The sequence below is a fragment of the Polistes dominula genome, unplaced genomic scaffold (genome assembly GCF_049000335.1).
Source record: "Polistes dominula isolate Pdom_NZ unplaced genomic scaffold, Pdom_raw_medaka contig_49, whole genome shotgun sequence".
In the NCBI taxonomy this organism is placed as follows: Eukaryota; Metazoa; Arthropoda; class Insecta; order Hymenoptera; family Vespidae; genus Polistes; species Polistes dominula.
The window spans coordinates 3619397-3639828 of NW_028300914.1; the positions used below are offsets into that span (position 1 = coordinate 3619397).

The 20432-nt window shown below is 33.8% G+C and overlaps 1 protein-coding gene across 7 annotated transcripts in view; it reads right to left on the reverse strand.

Annotated features, from left to right (window-relative positions):
- The window catches only part of LOC107068986 (uncharacterized), a 30446-nt gene that overhangs the window by 6513 nt on the left and 3501 nt on the right, over positions 1-20432 (reverse strand). For 5 of the 7 annotated variants that reach the window (XM_015325867.2, XM_015325866.2, XM_015325871.2 and 2 more), the window contains exons 3-10: positions 19871-20029; positions 19282-19786; positions 15991-18855; positions 12309-12954; positions 8554-8797; positions 8168-8388; positions 7794-8085; positions 5589-5951 (exon numbers count right to left, since the gene is read on the reverse strand). In XM_015325867.2, coding sequence (XP_015181353.2) covers positions 5589-5951; positions 7794-8085; positions 8168-8388; positions 8554-8797; positions 12309-12954; positions 15991-18855; positions 19282-19786; positions 19871-20029 — 5295 coding nt within the window. The remainder of the gene's footprint in view (positions 1-5588; positions 5952-7793; positions 8086-8167; positions 8389-8553; positions 8798-12308; positions 12955-15990; positions 18856-19281; positions 19787-19870; positions 20030-20432) is intronic. The other 2 variants (XM_015325869.2, XM_015325868.2) reach the window with 1 other exon arrangement.

A 20432-nucleotide genomic window follows, 5' to 3' on the forward strand; every position in this document is an offset into this window, starting at 1 on the left:
CCAAGCGAGCTATATAATTAATACCGATTATTATTATTATTATTATGTAAAAATAGAGAATCAAGAATAATAATAAGAAGAAGAACACGATCAGAAGCGGCATGCGCGTAAATACGAATTTAGAAAAAAACTTCATTTATTATTTAAATAATTGAAAGAAAAAACGATTGACAAGAGTTCCATTAGACCTTCAAAATACCGACTTTTGAAAAACTATACACTATTGTCAGGTTTCATTAGGACCATAAATACATAGTTCAAACAATAAGACTATTCAATACTCAATCGTTTCTAAGACAAAAACGAAGGGAAAAGTTTTCACATTCATTGTTATATAGTAGTATAAAAATAATAATAATAAACGAGGATGGATTAAAAAATGTTCAGTCTAACACGCGACGTTGGAATGATATGTTTTGAGTCTAACACCAAAAGTGGATTGAAAAATATTGAACTTAACACGACGAGAGGGGCTGAAAAGTTTGGAATACAACACGCGATGGGATTGATTGAAAAGTTTTGAGCCTAACACGCGACAGTGGGTTGAAACTTCTTCCTTTGTTTTTTATAGAAAACGGTTGGGTCTTATTGCTTGTACAATTTATCAGTGGTCTCCTAATGGACCCCTATAATAGTGTAAAGTTTTAAAAAAAATCGGTATCGACGAGGTCATATGAAATCCTTGTAAGTGTTGAGAACGCGCGTGAATGAAATTTTTATATGAAATCGATTTTCAACGAGAGAAAAGTTTGAACGAAGTAAATATAGGAATTTACATAAGGAAGTGCGCCAGTTGTGTGGCATGCTACGGATATGGGTCGCTTTTATGAAAATCACACGAAAGATATACGGTGAAAGAAGCAATTACAAACATCTGCAATTTAGTTGTAGCTGCTGCCAATTTTCTTCTTCTTTTTATACATATATATATAATAGTAGTTATGATAAAGAGTTATACGAAAGGAAACTATTGAAGTTCTTAAATTATCGTTAATGCAGGTTTACTAGATGAACGTTATATAAAAAAGAAAATAAAAAAAATAATTATATCACTTTACGGTTAATGAATATGGGACAAACCAGTATTCTTCGTGTCATTGAGCATTTATGGGTTGGCTATTATAATACTGTTGAAGTATTTTATCATAGATTGTAAACTAAGGCCAGTGATAGATATATTACACGTAAATATACTTCTGACCGTGATTCCGTTTGGGAGCCACGCTGTCGTCTACTAGTCTTGACCTAGAGCTAGACCGAAATGTAATCGATGTGGAAAGAATCCGTTGTATTACGATTGCTTCTCAAAAAGAGAGAGAGAGAGAAAAATTCTAATTTGTTTTTATGCGTAATTTATAATTTTTCTTTTTGTTTCTTAATTTTTAAGTCTTATTATTCTCATATACTTAAAGTTTATTCTTATGGAGCGAACGAGCTTACATTATATGAGATTTTTTTTATGTAATAATAAAAACGCGCGAAAGCAAGACAAAGAGAAAGAGAGAGAGAGAGAGAGAGAGAGTGAAAAAGAAAAAAAATAGAAAGTATTAAGAAAAAAGAACAAACACATGTGATTTTTTGAATATTTTAAACGAAAAAAAGCGTATAGCGAAAAATGATAACAAGCCAATTATAACACAAAATTCGTCACTTACCGTGGAAATATAACATGGATGGATTATAAATAATAATAATAATAATAATAATAATAATAATAATAATAATAATAATAATAATAATGATAATAATAAGAAAAAATATTTCCTTAAAAAAAAAAAAAAATTCTGGACGAAAATTGTATTGGATAAAATATTATATAAGAGCATCTGAAGAATGCTAGAAAAACGGTTCGGATTGATTTAAAGAGGGATGAAAAAAGGAAACAAGGGTGAACCTAACGCAAAGGGTGAAAAGAATAATTTATTGTTAAAAAGGATAAATATACTTTCTACAGATAAATAAGAACAAAAAATATAAGTACAAGAATTATCTTTGAAGAGTGATTCTACTGGAAGCACTCATACGTGAACGGCTTTTTGTTTTATATATACATATATATATATGTATATATATTCGTTATAATACATATATATGTATTAACGAACACAAAAAAGAGTAAAGTACGATATTTATAGAGCAAAATTAATGCGGCCCACGGACGTACTTTTGAACACGATGTATGTACATACATTCTACGGCGAGCGATCATGGTATTGCGATCACTATTCTGTAATAGGAAGTATACCTTCCCGAATTTTGGGCAAATTGTTACCCGAGAAAATTGATTGTATATCGCGAATGTGCTTTTTCTTTTCTTTTTGCAAGAATAATGATGATAATAGCAATCCTGATAATAGTAGTACTACTACTTCTTTTTTTTTTACTACGACTGACAACGGTAATAATAATAATGATAATAATAATGATAATAATAATAATAATAATAATAATAATAATAATAATAATAATAGCGATATTAAACAATAATACAATGAACAGTGATATCAATAATTAAGAATAAGAAGAAAGATAACAACACAACAACAATATAACAATAACGTCGCTGCAGCTATAGCGTACAAATAATGAGTAATACATGTGATATATGTACACACATTTTATCCACTAATGTGTACGTTTTCACGCATACATTACATGTATGCATACTGTATATTATATATGTAAAATATATATTTATATATGTATATGCATATTCACGCAGTAAATTTATCAAGTATGCATAAATAAAATTGAATTACAGTATGTATATATGCAATACTGTGGCAGCGATACTTTTATACAGCACAAAAACGTAATCAATTTTATAGTGAATATTATACGTATGCACCTAAGAAGAAGCAGTTTAACTACGAGTACTATTATTAAAGTTCGTTTTATGGTTTAATAGAATCTTCTTTTTCTTTTCTATTTTGTTGTATTTTTTGTTGTTTTTTTTTAAATGTTTTTTTTCTTTTTATATAGGTTCGTAATTATAATTATAAAGAGAGCACAGAATGTGGTAATTAATAAAGAAAATAGGTGGACCTTTCGTGTAGCTTTATATTAATATATCATAAAAATTCGTGCGACAAAGGAAATAATGAGACCTTTTCTAACAAATACTGTATTATTTCAGTTACGTGAACACACGAAATCTAATTTACAAAATGAAACGGTTTTTTTCGTACGACATACAAATGTAGAATCCTTTTTCATTAAGTTTATAGATTGTGTAATATTATTATATATAAAAAAGAAAAAACAAAAAAGGAAGAATAAAAATATATAAGTGTGCAATAGAAAAAGTAATAAAACAAAAAAAAATTCATTTTATCGGCGTAGCATAAAAGAAGAATTGAATTTGAAATTAGGATATGTGTGCATTTGCATATTTTTAATCGCACAATTTAGTTGCGATCGCTCGGACGTAGAGAAATATCGGAAGATTTCTCGCTTGTTTTAAGTGAGAACGTATATTGTCATGATTTTTAAAAAGATTAACGATTAATAACAAATACAAATGATTATTTTTTTTATAGAAATAAAGAACTATAATTATTTAGTTTTATCCCTTTCGCGACTCTATTTTAACGATATGTATTATATATATATATATATATAATATTTTACAGAGCGACTTAAAGGGATTGTGAAGCACCCGTCGATTATATAACGCGAAGAACAAGTTTCAATGAAAATTAGAAGAACGATATGTAAACTGATTGTACTAGACGATTCTAATAATGTAAATTATTTCGTCGATCTATTTAAACGAAATTTATTTGAAACTGTTAATGAAAGCACTGCGTGAATGCACCATTAATAGTCTGTCTCTATAATAATTGTACTAATCAGATATACACATATATAATATATGAATATACATCATATATCTATGTATGTATATACATTGAATAACTATAAAAAATTCATCTAAAATAAGATATTAATATTATTATACTAATAGTTGGCTGTTCATTTCAGTTCGTGAAAAAATGACGTTAATTGGCGATATGTCATGGATCGTTCCATAATTATTATAATCGATAATACTATAATCTAATGTAACGAAAATAGCATATATAGATTGTAACAAAGTTTAGCCTAATTTAATGAAAAAATTATTTATGTACATACTCTCGGAAAAGCACTGGATGCTCTTTCGCACACATTTGTAGGCATGCACATTACTTTCGACGCTTATAACAATAATAATAATAATAATAATAATAATAATAATAATAATAATAATAATAATAATAATCATAATAATAATCATAATAATAATAACAACTAGATAAAAAATTATTCCTCGCGTACTAATATAGTATATTATATTTGTATATATTTATATTGTGAATTTCTTCATAGGCACGTTATGATAATATTTTGTACGTACGTTCAAGCAGAAGAATAGAGAATTGTTTTTAAATATTTTGTTTTGTTTAAATAGCCTAATCGCTTTCTTGTATCAACCATTGATCATTTTCAATAACTATTCTTCTAAAAACGAATAAATGAAAAGCGATCAGCGCATTGCTAAAGCAAAAATAATTGTAAACGCTGTACATACAAATAGATTGATTGATGATGTTCATGAAGAAACGAATAGCAAAAGAGGCACATCCAGGTACGTAAGTTGACACGCTAATTGCGTGCATGATCGCGAATCGTTTACTGGACATAAGATATATCAGGGATAGCTTTATAATTTAGCGATCTAAATTGTAAATTTAAATCTATGAAAGACGTGATAATAACCACCAATTACAACAAACATACAATTGAATTTCGATCGCAACATGGATAACTGTTATTTTAAAAAAGAAAAAACAATGAATCTAAAAAGTTTAAATCTTTGTTGTTTGAAGTGTGTAAAAAATTGCACTATAATTGGGGGGAGAATAGAGGGAGTATTATCATCCTCCCTTCTATTTATCTGCTACTTCTAATCTCTACTATTGGATAATGATACTAAATAGAGAGAAAGAAAAGAAAATAGTCATAAAAATTAATAAAGAAAATAGCTAACATCATTATACATGAAACAAAAATATTTATACATATTGTTAGAGTCCACGGGGTTCTCTCTGATATGGAAATCAATTAATAGGTCACTAATATTAGCGTAACCTTATTATGATATTAGGTGTATTTTAAAAAATGTGCGAAAAGCGAGAATCGAAACATTGCTCGATATATAAGTCGCATGTATTGTATGTGTACGAGTATATATATATATATAGGAATTTTCTCGTTCAAAAATAGAAAATATTTGAAGAATAAAAAGAGAGAGAGAGAGATAAGTAGAGAGAAAGAAAAATCGCTCTTGCCTAAGAAAATAAATTTGATACGAATGAATGAAGAAGTAAGGAGTTACGAAGAGTTGGTATTTTCTATTGTCCGAAATTCGAGGTATTTTATATTATCGCGATTAATAATAATCCGAAGAAGAAGATCATTTCCATTTCTCGTTTACGTTTTTTTTTTTGGCGGCTTTGGCGACATTTTTCAGCTCTGTTTTTTTTTTTTATTTATTATTGTTTTGGTTTTGATTTTGGTTTTCCGCTAGGCGAGCAACAACTCACCACGGTGATGTCGTTGTTGCTGTTGTTGTTGTTGTTGTTGATGGTGTTGTGGTTGTTGTGGTTGTTGTTGCCGTTGTTGATATATCTGAGGATGATTATAATTGGCGGATGAAGACGAAGGTGACGGACAGAGACTGCCACGGAAACTTCCGTACATTAGTGGTTGTGCATCATCGAGTGGCGGTGTAACGTCTAGATAAAGACCGGAAGTTGCAGAGTCCATGCAACTGCACGATTCTGTACCGGTAGCATTGCACCCGACGCAACATTCGGTATCCGTAGCCAGGCTCATCGGAGTTTCCGGCGAATCCATAGGTCTCGTACCAACGAACGAACTTTCCATCCAGCAGAGCCTCGCGCTTCCTTCGATGAAATAGATCACACGACTTTTTTAGGATTATCTTACACACAATTTGGTAACTTTTAATTTTTTTTTGAATCGCAACTTATTTACTTTTTCTCAGTCGCTAAAAACGTTTTATTTTTCTTTCCATCGTAACATTTCTCACGTGTACATATATGTATATATACATATATGTATATATATACATATATATAAGTGAAAAAGAACCCACACGCGTGACCTTTATGACATATACATATTAATTAGGTGAATGTCGACATTCGTTAGTAGTAACACCGTTTTTAGAAATAAAGACAGAAAGTAGAGAATGTAATGTGTTGAAAAAGAAAAGAAATCGATGAGAAATACCACGTCCCATTATTATCATCGCATTTCGCAAATGAATTTTGCATTATTGATTTGTTTATTTTAATTTCATTAAAAGGAGAATAAATCGTGATAGTAAAAGGAATGAACATAAATATATATATATAATAAATATATATATATATATATATATATAATAAAAGTTATAAGATCATTTTGCGAAGTACGAGTGAAATTAATCATAGGAGTTAATAACGTTCGATATTTTCCTTGGAACAAATATTAGTAGTTGAAAATTGTATTACAGTAAGAAAATGTTCCATCAATTCTTCGTCGTTTTTGCCATGAATTTATATAAGCTTTATTCTCGCTTATGGAATTGATCATTCTCTCGAAATTCATTTCACTGCGAACGTAAGTAATATATGATTCTTTCGTCAGGAAATTATGTAATATGTATTCTGGCATCATTCTATTTTAATTACATGAGGAAGCAGTGTTTCTTCGCGGTCGAATCGATGTGTATATATATCTATATATATGATATATATATATATATATACATGTATATATATATCTATATATATGATAGGGCTTTTAAAACACTGACCCATATTGTTTTCTCTCTTCGATAAAAAGATCAAGGTGACGATTATCCGCGTAGCTTTGTTCCGTTTTTGAAGTGGCGTCTTCGTACAAAACATGTGTAAGAAGTTTTTTAGAGACATTTAAATTCTCGCTCACCTATTTTGAATTTTGCGTAAATGTCTTCGGCGACGTCTCGTTAAAAATAAACGATGCTCGACAAAACGACGCTCGTAAAATCCACGTCGAGCATGTGTGTGACGATGATATAATAGTTTATCAGTTTCTTTTTTTCTCATTTCCTTGATAAATAAGTAAAAAATCGAAAGAAAATTTGTACACAGTATTTTTTTTTTGCTAGGAACACAAAATTTGGAACCGACAAATAACAACAAATGTGGATAACGATGTCTGCGATTTATAGAGTACGTATGGGTAGTAGTACTCTATGGAAAAAGTATTCTTATGAAATAGCTATAAGGATAGACAAAATAAAATGATCCATCGTTAAACGATAAAAAACCGAACAACCAAAGATAAAAAGCTTTCGTTTGATAATCATAAATTCTAAATTAAATTATTATTTAGCTATTATAATAGAAAAGTCGTAGACGACAAAGTGTGTGTATGTGTGTATGTGTGTGTGCAAATGTAAAGATGCATGGACATGTGATAGATAAAAGATAAAGAGAACGACAGTGATAAGAGATAAAGAAATATAAATTAGAGACGACTTACTCCTCAGAGAGACAGTGAGAAAGAGAAAAAGATAGAGAAAGAGAGACAGAGAAACAAAGAGAAAGATAGAATATAAACAATATGTATATAAATATATAATTATTCAATGCAAAAAAGACGAAAGAATAAAAATTTACCTGTGTTTTGCAGAACAAAAATGGTGATAGTGCGTTCGTGGTAACGAGGTGTTTTTGGCGGGGTTTAGTGCTCACCTCTGGGACTGGTGGATCTTACTTCACCCCTATCTTCCCAGTCTTCTGGTCGAGGCAAGGGAGAGAGTCTTTCGTTTCCGTCGACTTCCTGGCCGCTTTGTACATAATGCACAATTGCTGAAGTCACTTCCTTTATAGAATTTCTCACTGCCAATTGCTGATTCGTCGTCTGTTGATGATGCTGTTGCGGTGGTTGTTGCGACTGTTGCTGTTGTTGCTGCTGCTGTTGTTGGTGATGCTGATGTTGTTGGTGCTGATGTTGATGGTGCTGTTGCTGTTGTTGTTGCTGTTGCTGCAAGGTGAATGTAAATCTTTTATCCTTTAGACAAATCGGTCTTACGCTCGTTAGCCTTACGAATGAATTATAGACTAACCTTATTTGGCGATTGCAGTTGAGAAAGTATACCCTGAGCGAGACGTTCCGCCGGTGTACGTGGGTTGCTTAGCCGTTCCTGCGAACGCCAACCCAAATATGGTTGCCGATGATAGAACGATAATTTTGCTGAACTCGCCGGTGAACTTCCAGCACTGTTTAGCAAACTGGTACTCCATCTTGAGAATACAGGAGGTGTAGGACTAGGGCTTAATAGTGCTCCTAAGAAACAACAATAAAAACCTTAACTATAGCTGAGTTCAACTGGTTTTTTTTATAAACCTTTTTACTTAGAAAGAGTAGAAAGTTTAGGAAAATTTACGTAAATGTACATGGTATATAAAATAGAGAGAAAAAAGAAGTCTAAAAAACATATTGTGCATTTACCTGTGGTTGGTTGCCTATTCGAGGAGGATGAAAGAGATGACAACGAGGTGGTTTTCGAGCCGAGCGCACGCCAACCTCCATGCTGAGATGCATCGGAGTGCCTCTTTAATCGGAAACCATCACGAGCCGTGGGAGAATTTTTGTACCAGTCCGGAACGTTCAGTCGTTGTAGAGACCTTTGTACCCTTAATTCGTGCTCACTTGGCACACGTTCACCGACCTTCTGCAGTTCGTTTTCTGGTGGCTGTGTTCAACACAGATATACGTAAATAAATAAATAAATAAATAAATAAATAAATAAATAAATAAAAATATATATATATATATATATATATATATATATATATATAATATGTATATATATATATACATATTATATATACTTATATATATTATAAAAAAAAAATATTATATAAAAAAAAAATAACCTTTTGCAAAATCATTACGATTGATATCGTTTCTATATATCATTCTATCTGTATAAATTTTGTTAAACTTCAATAATTCTCTTCATAAAAAGCTTGCAACATTTTTTGCCATATTTATAAAATATTAATCTAATCTTACTGTCATTAAATTTATCTTCTATGCATATTATAATTACTTTTTTTATTTTTACAGAAATTTACCATGACACTGATTTTGATCGTTAAATATTAAAAAACAATCGAAGATACATCCCTAGAAGTTTTTCGAGTGAATCTCGATGAAAGGCTAATGATCGATGTTTTTTTAATTATTATTTAAGAAAACTTATACGTGTGTTCAGATAAGAGAGATAATATATTATAACAATAGATCTCGATGAATACATAATAGTGTTTCTTAAGGAGCATGGAATTCGGTCGGTAAGTGGCACAGTAAATATACTTATATTACATATATATATATATATATATATATATATATGCATACAAATAAATATATATATTCATTATGTTAAAACAGTGACATAAATTCCTGTACGAATGAAGCCTAACGTCAATGTACGAATAGGAAGAATGTTACGCAATGAGGGTCCCTTCAATGCAATGTGTGTTTATGATTGTAAAAGCGTGGCACGCGGTTAAGTATTTCACGTGCAGCAGCAGCAGCTCTCTTTCTACGCCTCGGCATAATACATGTGTGCCATTTGCATAGATGCGTGGTATGAAAGTACTTAGATGCAGGTGGTGTGGGGGTCTTCGAATCGATTTGCCAGAGATACGAAGAATCTAAACGCGACACAATTTTGTTGGATAAGAGGGGAGAAGAGAGACAAACGGGCGCTGGCGCAGATCATCGTCGTCGTTGTCGTTTTCTTCTTCATCTTCGACTTCGTCTTCGTTGCTTTCAAATATAAACCGGAAGTGAAGAGTTCCTATTTCATTATACGATGATAAAATACCATTTGACAAAAATGAGATCATAAATATTTGTTTTTGATCAAAATTCACTGACAAAAATAAGATTGAAAGTAAGACGAAATATAATTTGATCGATGTTTTAAAATATAAAAGTAAAAGAGAGAAAAAAAGAATATAAAAAAATGAAAAAGAATTTTGTAAAAGTTATCAATGCAGAGTTGTGATCAGTTTCGAGAATAAATGTTTCCAGTTATGCTATTCAATAAGGACGAGATATAGAATAATAGTAATGTCGAGAGAGAAAGAAAAAAGGGTAGTAACTGTAACCGATGTGTGGAAACTTTCCAAAGCGGAAAGCTGATTCTGCTTTGGAAGGTGTTATGCGCACTTCGTAAAAGAACGCTATTGATCTCATCATGATATCCGATGACGGTACCGTAGTAGACACGACGAACAACAACCACTGCTTTAGGTTAGTGTCTATGGATATTGAGTTATACAATATTGTTCCTATACACATGTTTAGTTTGTAGATTCCTTCTTATGTAGTAACGAAGAGAAAAGATACGACACAAAACTACGGATATCGATAATCGGTAACTTCCAACGATTTTCTAGACAGCGTTCTAGATTTTACAGATAGTTGCAGATAAGATTTCTAAAAATATATCAGCACAATATTGGAGACCTATTTTTGTCAAAAGCAACGAGCATTGTCTGATTCGTTGGGAGGAGGAATTTGGAACAATTGCTTTCCACATGGAGAAATTTATGAATCGTTTGGAGTGACATGTAACAATGGCATATTAAAGAGGACTTGTTGAACATGACGTGTGTTTGATTCCTTTATGGGAAGAGGAGGAGGGAAGAAGGGAGATGGAAGAGCGTATCAAAGTAATTAAGAGGGTATGAACATTTTTCATCACGCCAGATGTCGACCATTATCATGATAATAGAAGGGGGTTGAGAGGAGGGGAAAGTAGAACAAAAATAGTTTCTATAAAGTATGAACGTGCGTACGTCATCTTAGGAGAAAAGGGAAATGATAAGGGAGAATCTTAGTACGGCTGAAAATGGCTTGGAATGTGTAATGAGGGCAGGTAGACGGAGGGTTCGAAGAGAGAGAGAGAGAGAGGTACCACTACATTCAAAGGATATTGTACCAGAACTATCTTCTATCCTTGATTAACCTAATTTAATATTCTATGAGGGGCAATCGAGATTCAATATCAGACATTCCTATCGGGATTCTTCGAAATTAAATGAGTTTAATCAGAGAATAATGGAAAATTTATTGGACATGTTAGGACAAGTAAAAGAAAAAATAAATAGAAATAGTATGGAATATTTTAAAATGCGACCTTGAAAATTAAATATGTTATGAATATTGAATTATAACATGAATATGTTAAGAGAGACATTATCACGAATATAATAAATTGTATCGGGATGCATCATATTGTTTAACGATCGATGTTTAACAGTGTTAATTGAAAGGGATGCTAATTTACCATTTGATGTTTTGTAATGGCGAACATACACGAAGAAGTCGTGTAAAATACTACACTGAGAACGAAATAGCACCCTCATATGAAAGTACATGATATATGTATATATAAATGTATATATACGCACACCACGGAGATAGATGATCTTCATGCGACTTCCACTTTTACCGTACTTCTCACAAAGAGCACGCGCGCTATTAAAGGGAGTACCAAGTAACGCGAGAATACTTACGATAAAAAAAAAAAATAAAAAAGGGGACCAGAGAAAATAATAATTTGAAAATATCAAAAGCGTTACGCGAGCAAAGACTCGTCGCAATTAAAACGAGATAAAACGAGTAGTAGAGGTAGTTAACTTACCTATGACTAGTTTTTAACATTGACACTTTATTATATTATAGAGATAATTAATATCAAAAGAATTCGTAAAGAGCAAGAGATTAATGTCAAAGGAAAACAAAAAAACCCGATAAGGTATTTTCTAATACTTGTCAAGATCATTATCTATTTTATATCTTAAAGCTGACATCTGTCTATAGACTTTACGAGCGAAACGGTAATCGTTAAGTGTAAGTAAGTAAGTAAGTAAGTAGCTGAGACGACGATTATTAACGCGAAAAACACGGTGCAAAATTGAAAAAAGAAAATGAGAAAGATCACCGACAAAAAAAATAGAAAAAAAATGATCTATAAGAATGGACGAAGAAATAAATGATTGAGAAACGTCATGAAAGTAGTAGAAATTTTAATATAGGTCTCTCCTTAGTTTTTCTTTCTCTTTCTTCGTTAATAAAGTAAAGAAATAGCGTTAAAGAGTAACCAGATAAGAAATAAAAAAAAAGTAAAGATAGGGGTGGTGGTGAATAAGAATATAAAAAGCAAAGAAACGATGATATCTTACCTTAACAAAATGAAGGTTCTCCTTGTCAAGGAGAAACTCCATGGATTTGTGCGGGCGTTGATCGATGCCAGACGCGGTTCCGTCGTTTCGTTGGTTCCTGTGGCAAGAGCCGACGGGCAACTGAGGTACACGTAGGGCGTTCTCTAAGCTCGTACCTTGGGGTACGATGACGCTTGCTGAGGAGGTGTGGTTCAGATCTAAAAGACTTCTAGTTTTTTTGTTGCCGTTACCAACGTTGTTACAGCCCGTCGATGAATCAACAATGTTGTTAATCGTTGTCGTAGTTGTTTTTAATACGACCTCGTCATCGAGGTCGGTTTCTAGAAGCCCGACCGGACGCTGCTCTTGCTGAGCAGCCTGCATCGCGCGGGCCTTCGCCATTTCGATGGCCGCCGGATTTCCAAGGTCTGTCGCGGCGCGTCGGCGCGACACCACCACCCCTGCTGCTGCTGCTGGCGACGACGATGACGATGAAGACGACGACGACGACGACGACGATGACAACGACAACGACAACGGTGCCGATGTCGTCGTCGACGACGATGATGCCACCGCACCCGAGTTTCTACACCCGGATGATACTAGACGGGGTGGTTGTGGTGGTAGGGGTGGTTTGCTGCTGCATACTGGCGCCCTCCTACCGGAACTGAAACAACCCTCTCAGACTCTTACATCATACGTTACCCCAAAAAGAAGCTACCTATTACTCTACTACTACCAAGAAAGTCAATTTAACTTCCCTTGTTACTTGTGTTTTTCTTTTCTTTCTTTTTTTTAACCATAAAATTCTTTTTATTTAATTTTACTTTGTAAAAAAAATAACGTGTTAGATATTACGTATGATCTCGTTTAACAAATTCGTATATTATAGTTATTTTCAGTTCGCATTGAAAAAAAATAACACCTTTATTTCCTTAAGGTTTCCGTCTTTTTCTAAGACACCGTATACATGACAATAAGACATCGACAAAACGTCTAAGATTGGTCAAAACAGTTCTGATACTTGTAAATACATTATGTTTGCTAGATTTTTTCATTTCGCAACATCGAGATAATGATTTTGGTCAAATTTTGATAATTATCGTTATTTTATCGTTTAAACTAAGATTCCATTTAATATCTACAATTTCCAGTAAGAATATTACTATTACTAATACTATTTCTATTACTTATCGTTAGAATCCGATTCATGAGAACGCGTATTCCTTACAATAGTTTCCATTCACACGGATTTTCTTCGTAGTTATCAAATAAGAATAAAATAGTAGTTATTTAGGGTTCATACTCCGCGACGAGTCTTAGAACAGTGCATGTTTGTCCTCGATGTTAAAAAGCATATGGTAAACCACTGTTCTAAAGCTTATGTTAGTTATATCTAACGATAGAATGGTGTCTTATATCCATTAAAGAAAGTTTCTTTATCTTTTTACCGTTTGAAAGATAATTTATTAGAGAAACAAAAAAAAAAGAAAAATTCTAAAACATACAGATAACGATTCAGATATATTGCGAATGTATAAATTTGCATTTATCATTTCCCACAAATAGCAATAAGTTATTATTGCATGTAATCTCGAAGAATCTCACGAAGATGCAATTTTATATGTAAAGAAAAAAAAATAAACAAATTATTTGAAGAAAATATGTCGATGGTCAAACCATTGGCGATAATCTTTGATTTTAGAAAAAGAAAAATTTCATCGTACGTTACAACTTTCTACTATGTTTTTCTATCGCTTAAGTATGCAAAAGATTTATTTGCACATTTGTTAGAATATATTACAAATTATTAAATATTACCTTTTTATATTAAATCCAAGCGCCATGTTAGATTTGTAATCATTTCATATGAAACCAATTTGTATCCGTTCAATTTGGATAATTATCTTCCCATCGATATTTATAAATAAATCGATTATAAACAAGTTAGTTAGATTAAAAATCATATCTCGTTAGTTTATAATATCTTGAATAGTAACGAACATGAGTCAGGAACTCAATAATCATGTACTCGACACAGAATGACACCTACGCGACGTCGCGTGTCAATGACACAAAATAGCAGAGTATGCCTAAACGTGAAAGTGGTACGTGCAGGTTCTAACTAACGGATGTAATCGAGGAAATCGTGAATTAAGTATGTACGATGAGTATCTCAACCCCTTCGTTGGAGAGCTTCGTAACGGAACACCAATTCTGCTGTCGAGAACGACATAACTGTTCCTTTTTAGTGAGTTAAGTTCATTTAGCAACGCAACAACATTTATACGACATATTATAATCAATACAAAATAATATTACATTCATTAAATAATATTACGTGTTTATATGAGTTAACTCATCTTAGTAAATACTTTGCAATTAACTTAAACCGGTAAGAATTATATTCTTTCCCTCTCTCTCTCTCTTTCTCTTCTCTCGTAACTCATCATATATGCATGTATAGTGCGTTACGTAATCGTTATTTCTGATGCTTACTAGAACATGCAATTCAAACATGGCCAGACTTCGTAAGTACAATGCACCGTGCATCGTATCTAAACACTGTAACTGCATTTACTTATCACGTTTCAAAAGAATGAGAAAAAGAGAGAGATAAACAAAGACAGTGATAAAAAACAATCAGAAGAAACTTATACGATCTCACGAAGAAGAATGATGTTAAAAAACGAGACTTTAATAAAGCTCAGAAAAAGAAGAAGAAGAAAAATAAGAATCATTCGCGAATGGAGATACGAAAACGTGGGAATGTTTGGTGTTATACTTTTAACTAGGTTGTACTTCCCGGAACGAGCAATAAACGAGGGTTTATAAAAAGCTCCGTTTCTACAGATCTTTGGAGAAGGGGTATGGGGGAGAAGAGAAAGAAATTAAGGTTTTCTCAACGCGAACTCACGTTATAAATTATTCTTCGAAGCTAGTCAAACGGTAACTAGTATTTTCTAAGAAACTTATTCTCGAACAAGCTGATATATTTCATGAAAATCCAATAAAGTAAAATAGAATTATCCACGTTTGGTGGTGGTGCATGCATGCATGCTACACGTCATTTGTTAACTATCCTATGTTTGTCCCGGGGAACTCTATTACGTATCAGAAACTGTCAAGATAGCAGTTTTGTTTCGCGTAACAATAAATCTGTTTACTTTGAAAAACAAAATGATTACTATTATTATTCATAATATTCCAGCAATGATCCATAAATAATGTTAAACGAGATCAATGTGCATATTAAAAGATAAGAGAGAAATTTTGGCTAACGTCCAAAAGAAAAATGCGTGTCAAACAAGAGATCCCTTGCTCGATAAAAGCATCAGATCGAATCTAATGTAAACAAACACGCGGCAAAGGCGTAAGGGTACCAGTCAAGCTTAGTATAAGATACGCCTTGTATTTCATAATGATAGAAACGAAAGGGCGTTCTTGCGAAACGTATTATTTATACATATATATATATCTGTGTAATTAAATCGCTTGCTGCGCAAACGTATTATATACACAACTAGGTCTGCTTTATTTTAAACGAAAATGATAAGAAAACGACGATTCGTAATATTTGGGTAGTTCGTAACTTGATCTTATTTCGTGGCAACGTAACAGAACGTCTGATACAAAAATAGCATAGAATTTATACTCGTTGGTTTGACTCCAGTAGGAACCGATGAAAAACAAAATGACTCACCTAACACTAGAGGCACTCCTTTGAAGATCGACGTTTATTCTCCTAGTATCGTCAGGTCTACTTTCAAGTGCAACGACCTCATCCTTTGATCTTTCCTCGTCCGGCGGATGCAAGGGTATAATGATGTAATCCGGTTCCTTCTTCGTTCTTTCCTGATAAAACTCATTGCGATTCGAATGTTGTGCAATACGTGAATCGCCTTTAGTTTGTATCTCCGAGCGAGGTACCTTAGATCTACCACTGAACCTTAACTTAGAAAATCTCTGTAAAAAACAACCGATACCACCCTTCTTCCTTTCTTCGCTCTTCAGCACCGTTGGTTGCTTAGAATTGAGACTTGCTGATCTTTCAACTGTGGTATTTATTCTTGGTTTTGAAACATTTTTTGTATAGGAATCCATGGTCTTACTCGTCGATGAAAAATCGTCAATTTTTGCCGGTAAAGTTATATTTTCCGTTGTCTTCGTTGTCACCGTCGCCGTTGTTATTGCAGACTTCATCATTTCCTCCTGTTGTCCGTCGCGATCACTGCAATGATTCGTATCAACTGGCAAAGCAACTGCCGTCGCTGACTGACTCCCACTACCTTGACTAACTTTCAGGCTGTAGGCTTTATTGCTGCTGCTTGGTGGGGAAGTACGATCACCATGAACAGTTTGTCCCCACGCTTGCTCTACCACCGCTTCCGCCTCCTTCTTCTTCTTATTATGCCCCTCTATCATCGTTTCTACATTCTCCCCAACGTCTACCATCTTCTTCGTAATGCTCCTACCGGAAATCTCACTCTTAACTTGCCGCTCCTTTTTCTTGTTGTTGTCTTCTTCTTCTTCTTCTTCGTCGTCTACTCCGCCACCATCTGTCAACTTCTCCTCTCTCTTCTCTCTTTTTTCCGATGGTGAATCATCTTCGTTCTCTCTTGTACTAGTAGACAAATTGTTCTTTTCTGGATAAAATTCACCTATGAAAGATCTCTTTTTTTGCAATTTCACTTCGCCAGGACTTTCTTCTTCTCTCGTCGTCTCATCGTCGCACAAGGAAGCGATATTTTCAAGCAACATCGTTTCCTCCAAAAGGTCACGAAAGGTCCTGTCATTATTTTTTTGTTCACTATTATTGGGATCTTCTTCCTCTTCTAACATGGTATCCATCAGGTTAAGCTTGCCTATGGGTTTACTCTCAAGGCAGGGATAATCTACCTCATCGTCTACGAAAATACGTTTATTAACATTTTCTCCATGCACCGAAAATAAAGCCGAGTTTTTTTTTATCTGACCAAAAAGCGATTCGTCGTCGATACGCTTCGATACATTCTCCGTAGACTTTGAATAGGAGCCGAGGGAGGGTGCGAAATCGTTGGCACGAGAATCACCGCTTAGATTCAACGCTGAGCTGCTGCCAGTACGCGCCGATATAGAGTCAGGTTTTTTGAGATGCGATGATCGTCCTGAACTGGATTCCTCCAGTTCATCGCAGGCGTCCATTCGTTGAAAAGCGTTTCTACTAGCTTCAAGAGACTTGATGTAATCATATTGCTGTGCCAACTCATAACTGGCATTATTGATAACACGTTTCTTCCTACCAGTATTTCTAGGTGATCTCGTATTTTCATCACTGGAGGATGGTATCGCACGCCTTCGGAAACTTCTCTCGTCAACTTCAAATTGTTGGGCCAATTCGTAACTAGCATTTTTCTTTACCTTCTGCGATACTTGCTTATTGGCATACTGCTTACGAATAGCATCTACAATATCGTTGCTACCACCATTTTCTTGTTGCAACCGTTTCATGGCCACGTCGACTACCGCATCTATATTGTTCTCCATAGCCATCGCTATATCCAATACGTTACTACGATCTTGAGTCTTCACGGTAGATGCGATCTGTAGTTGGCCCTCGTATTCATCACCGTCAGCATCAATGTTCTCATCCTCGCCATTCTGCATATTCGTTGCCGATAGATCATTGTGCATCGCTCCAACATCGATTCTCGCATTTTGCGCAGGCTGAGTTCTAACCGAACATGTTGATCGTTGTCGTTTTGTTGTCTCTATATTATTCTCCATCTCGTTAGATCCAAGCAATTCGCCATCTTCGTGATTCAGCATATCCTCCAGACCGCGTACGCTTTTAACTTCCGCCATTTTGTGATCTCTCATACTCATATCGTTACACGATCGTTCATCCTCTTCTCTCGTTGATGTTGATACCCCACAAAGATCCAGATCTATCGGTACGCTGTTAACTTTAGTATAATTCTCGAATAAATTAGACGTTGATACGAACGACTTTGATCTCGAAGAAACGAGTTCTGGATCGTGAGCGTATTCGTCGACGATCGAAGGCAGACTGGGTGCGCTTTGAGATTTATCCGTGAATCTAAAATTAAAACATTCTTCTTCGGTCCAACGTTGACGTTGATATTGCTGGTGCTGCCGCTGCTCGTGAAGATGCTCGTGACCGAAACGTTGCTGTTGCTGACGAAGATGATGACGAGAATGACGAGCATCGTGTTCGCTGTTCATCTTACTATGACCATGAGCCGTGCTACCGGTTATATTTAAACTTGTCTGTAGCAGACGCGTGGAAGACGACGTTGACTTTTGGCCAGACTTCAGATCTAAGAACGCATCCCTTTTTGACTCAATACCGATCTCTCGCAAATCTATAGTGTTTTTATAATCCAATGACGTCGCGTAGTTGCAACTCGAATCACCGAAGATGTGCAATCGGTCTTCGAAATAACCATGGCGACTTGAATTTAATAACCGATCATCTCCTTCAAATTCTTCGTCGTCACCGTCGTTCTCGTATTCTTCTTCGTCTTCCTCTTCCTCTTCCTCTTCTTCCTCTCCATACCAAAAGCTTCTGTTTCATATAAAATAAAAACTTATAGAGTTACTTTAGAAAGTATAATGCAATAGAAACGGCAAGATAATAACAATACATTTTTTGTGTGTATAAATCTTGTTAAATATAATGTATAATTTGTACAATAGTTTAACTTCTAAACTTGATAATAATAGGTGTAAAGTCAAGGATGTTTCTTCATGGCCAGGATCACATTTATCTTAGCCAACAAACATTTGTTATACCTAAAGCTAATTCGCGCGATTTGTGTAACCGCTGCCAAGACAGTTAAAATGTGATGTATATTCTATTTCGCACTATACACGATTATTCATGCAATTCACGTAATTTTATATACAATAATAATATATTTATTTTTACTTTAAAAACTATACCGTCGCGTTATAAAAATTCGTTTCTGAAAAAAAAAAATGAAAATCTCACCTAGATCGCAGTTCATTTCTTTCGGATCTTGGAAAATTCAACTTCCTCTTAGGATAAGACGATATACGTTCATTGAAAGTTGTCACCTCTTCAAAGTCCGTAGCTTTTTGACAAATATCTAAACTTTCGAAACTACGGTAGGGCCTGATTCTTGGAAAATTATCGACAGAATTGGAAAACCCATTTTGCACTATTGCATCGTTATCTTGTTCAAGACTATCCGGTGATGTGTTCCCCAAGTGAGACACATTCGAATGATTGGAATACTCAAGAGAATCGAAACTATAACTGGACGGTGATAAAGTGGCGCAAGTCCTTTCTAGAGACTCAAACTGTAACAATGAACTGGATCTAGATGATCCAGAGGACCTTGAAGATCTCGGAGATCTTGGAAAATCATCAAAAGTCGCATAAGGATCTCGCTCGTCTGTGTTATTATTTCTTCGGCATTTCTTCTTAGGTATTATAGAATTATATTCGACATCATTATCATTTATTCTTTCACCTGGAAAATAATATTGAATGATTATATGTATATAAGGTTGAATGTGAAATATTACCATATAAATAATGATCCATTTAGACATACCCGTAACGTTTTTTCTCTCAATGTGAATAACACTTTCCGTTTCCGAATCTGATCCCAACCAATAAGTCGTACCACTATGATCGGAATCACTCTGCAAATCGTCAGAGGTCTCTTCGAAAATGGTTTCTAAAAAATCTATTTGTTGTACTGGTACTGCGTCTGCAATTACAAATAATTCTTTTATGTAGAGCAAGTAAGTATGTCGAATTTTTAAAATAACGTTAAATAAATGGAATAGAACTAAATCTATTGTAAATTTATGAGCTGTATAATAAAACAAACATTTATGATTCTTATCAAAATTCAACTTTTTCTTTTACCACTCAAGTAGAAATTTTATGAAAGTTTTCATATAATAAGAAAAGATACATTGAAAAGATAATAACTTTTCCATTTATCCTTGGTCGATCATTAAATACGAGTTTATTTGTACGGAAAATTATCGTTAGTTTTTACTTCCAAGTCAATTAAATTTATTAAAGAGTATATCAAGAACGGAATTTCAGAAAGGTTTATTTCATCGATCGATCGATCGATGTGAAACGCGAACGTTCAAATAATT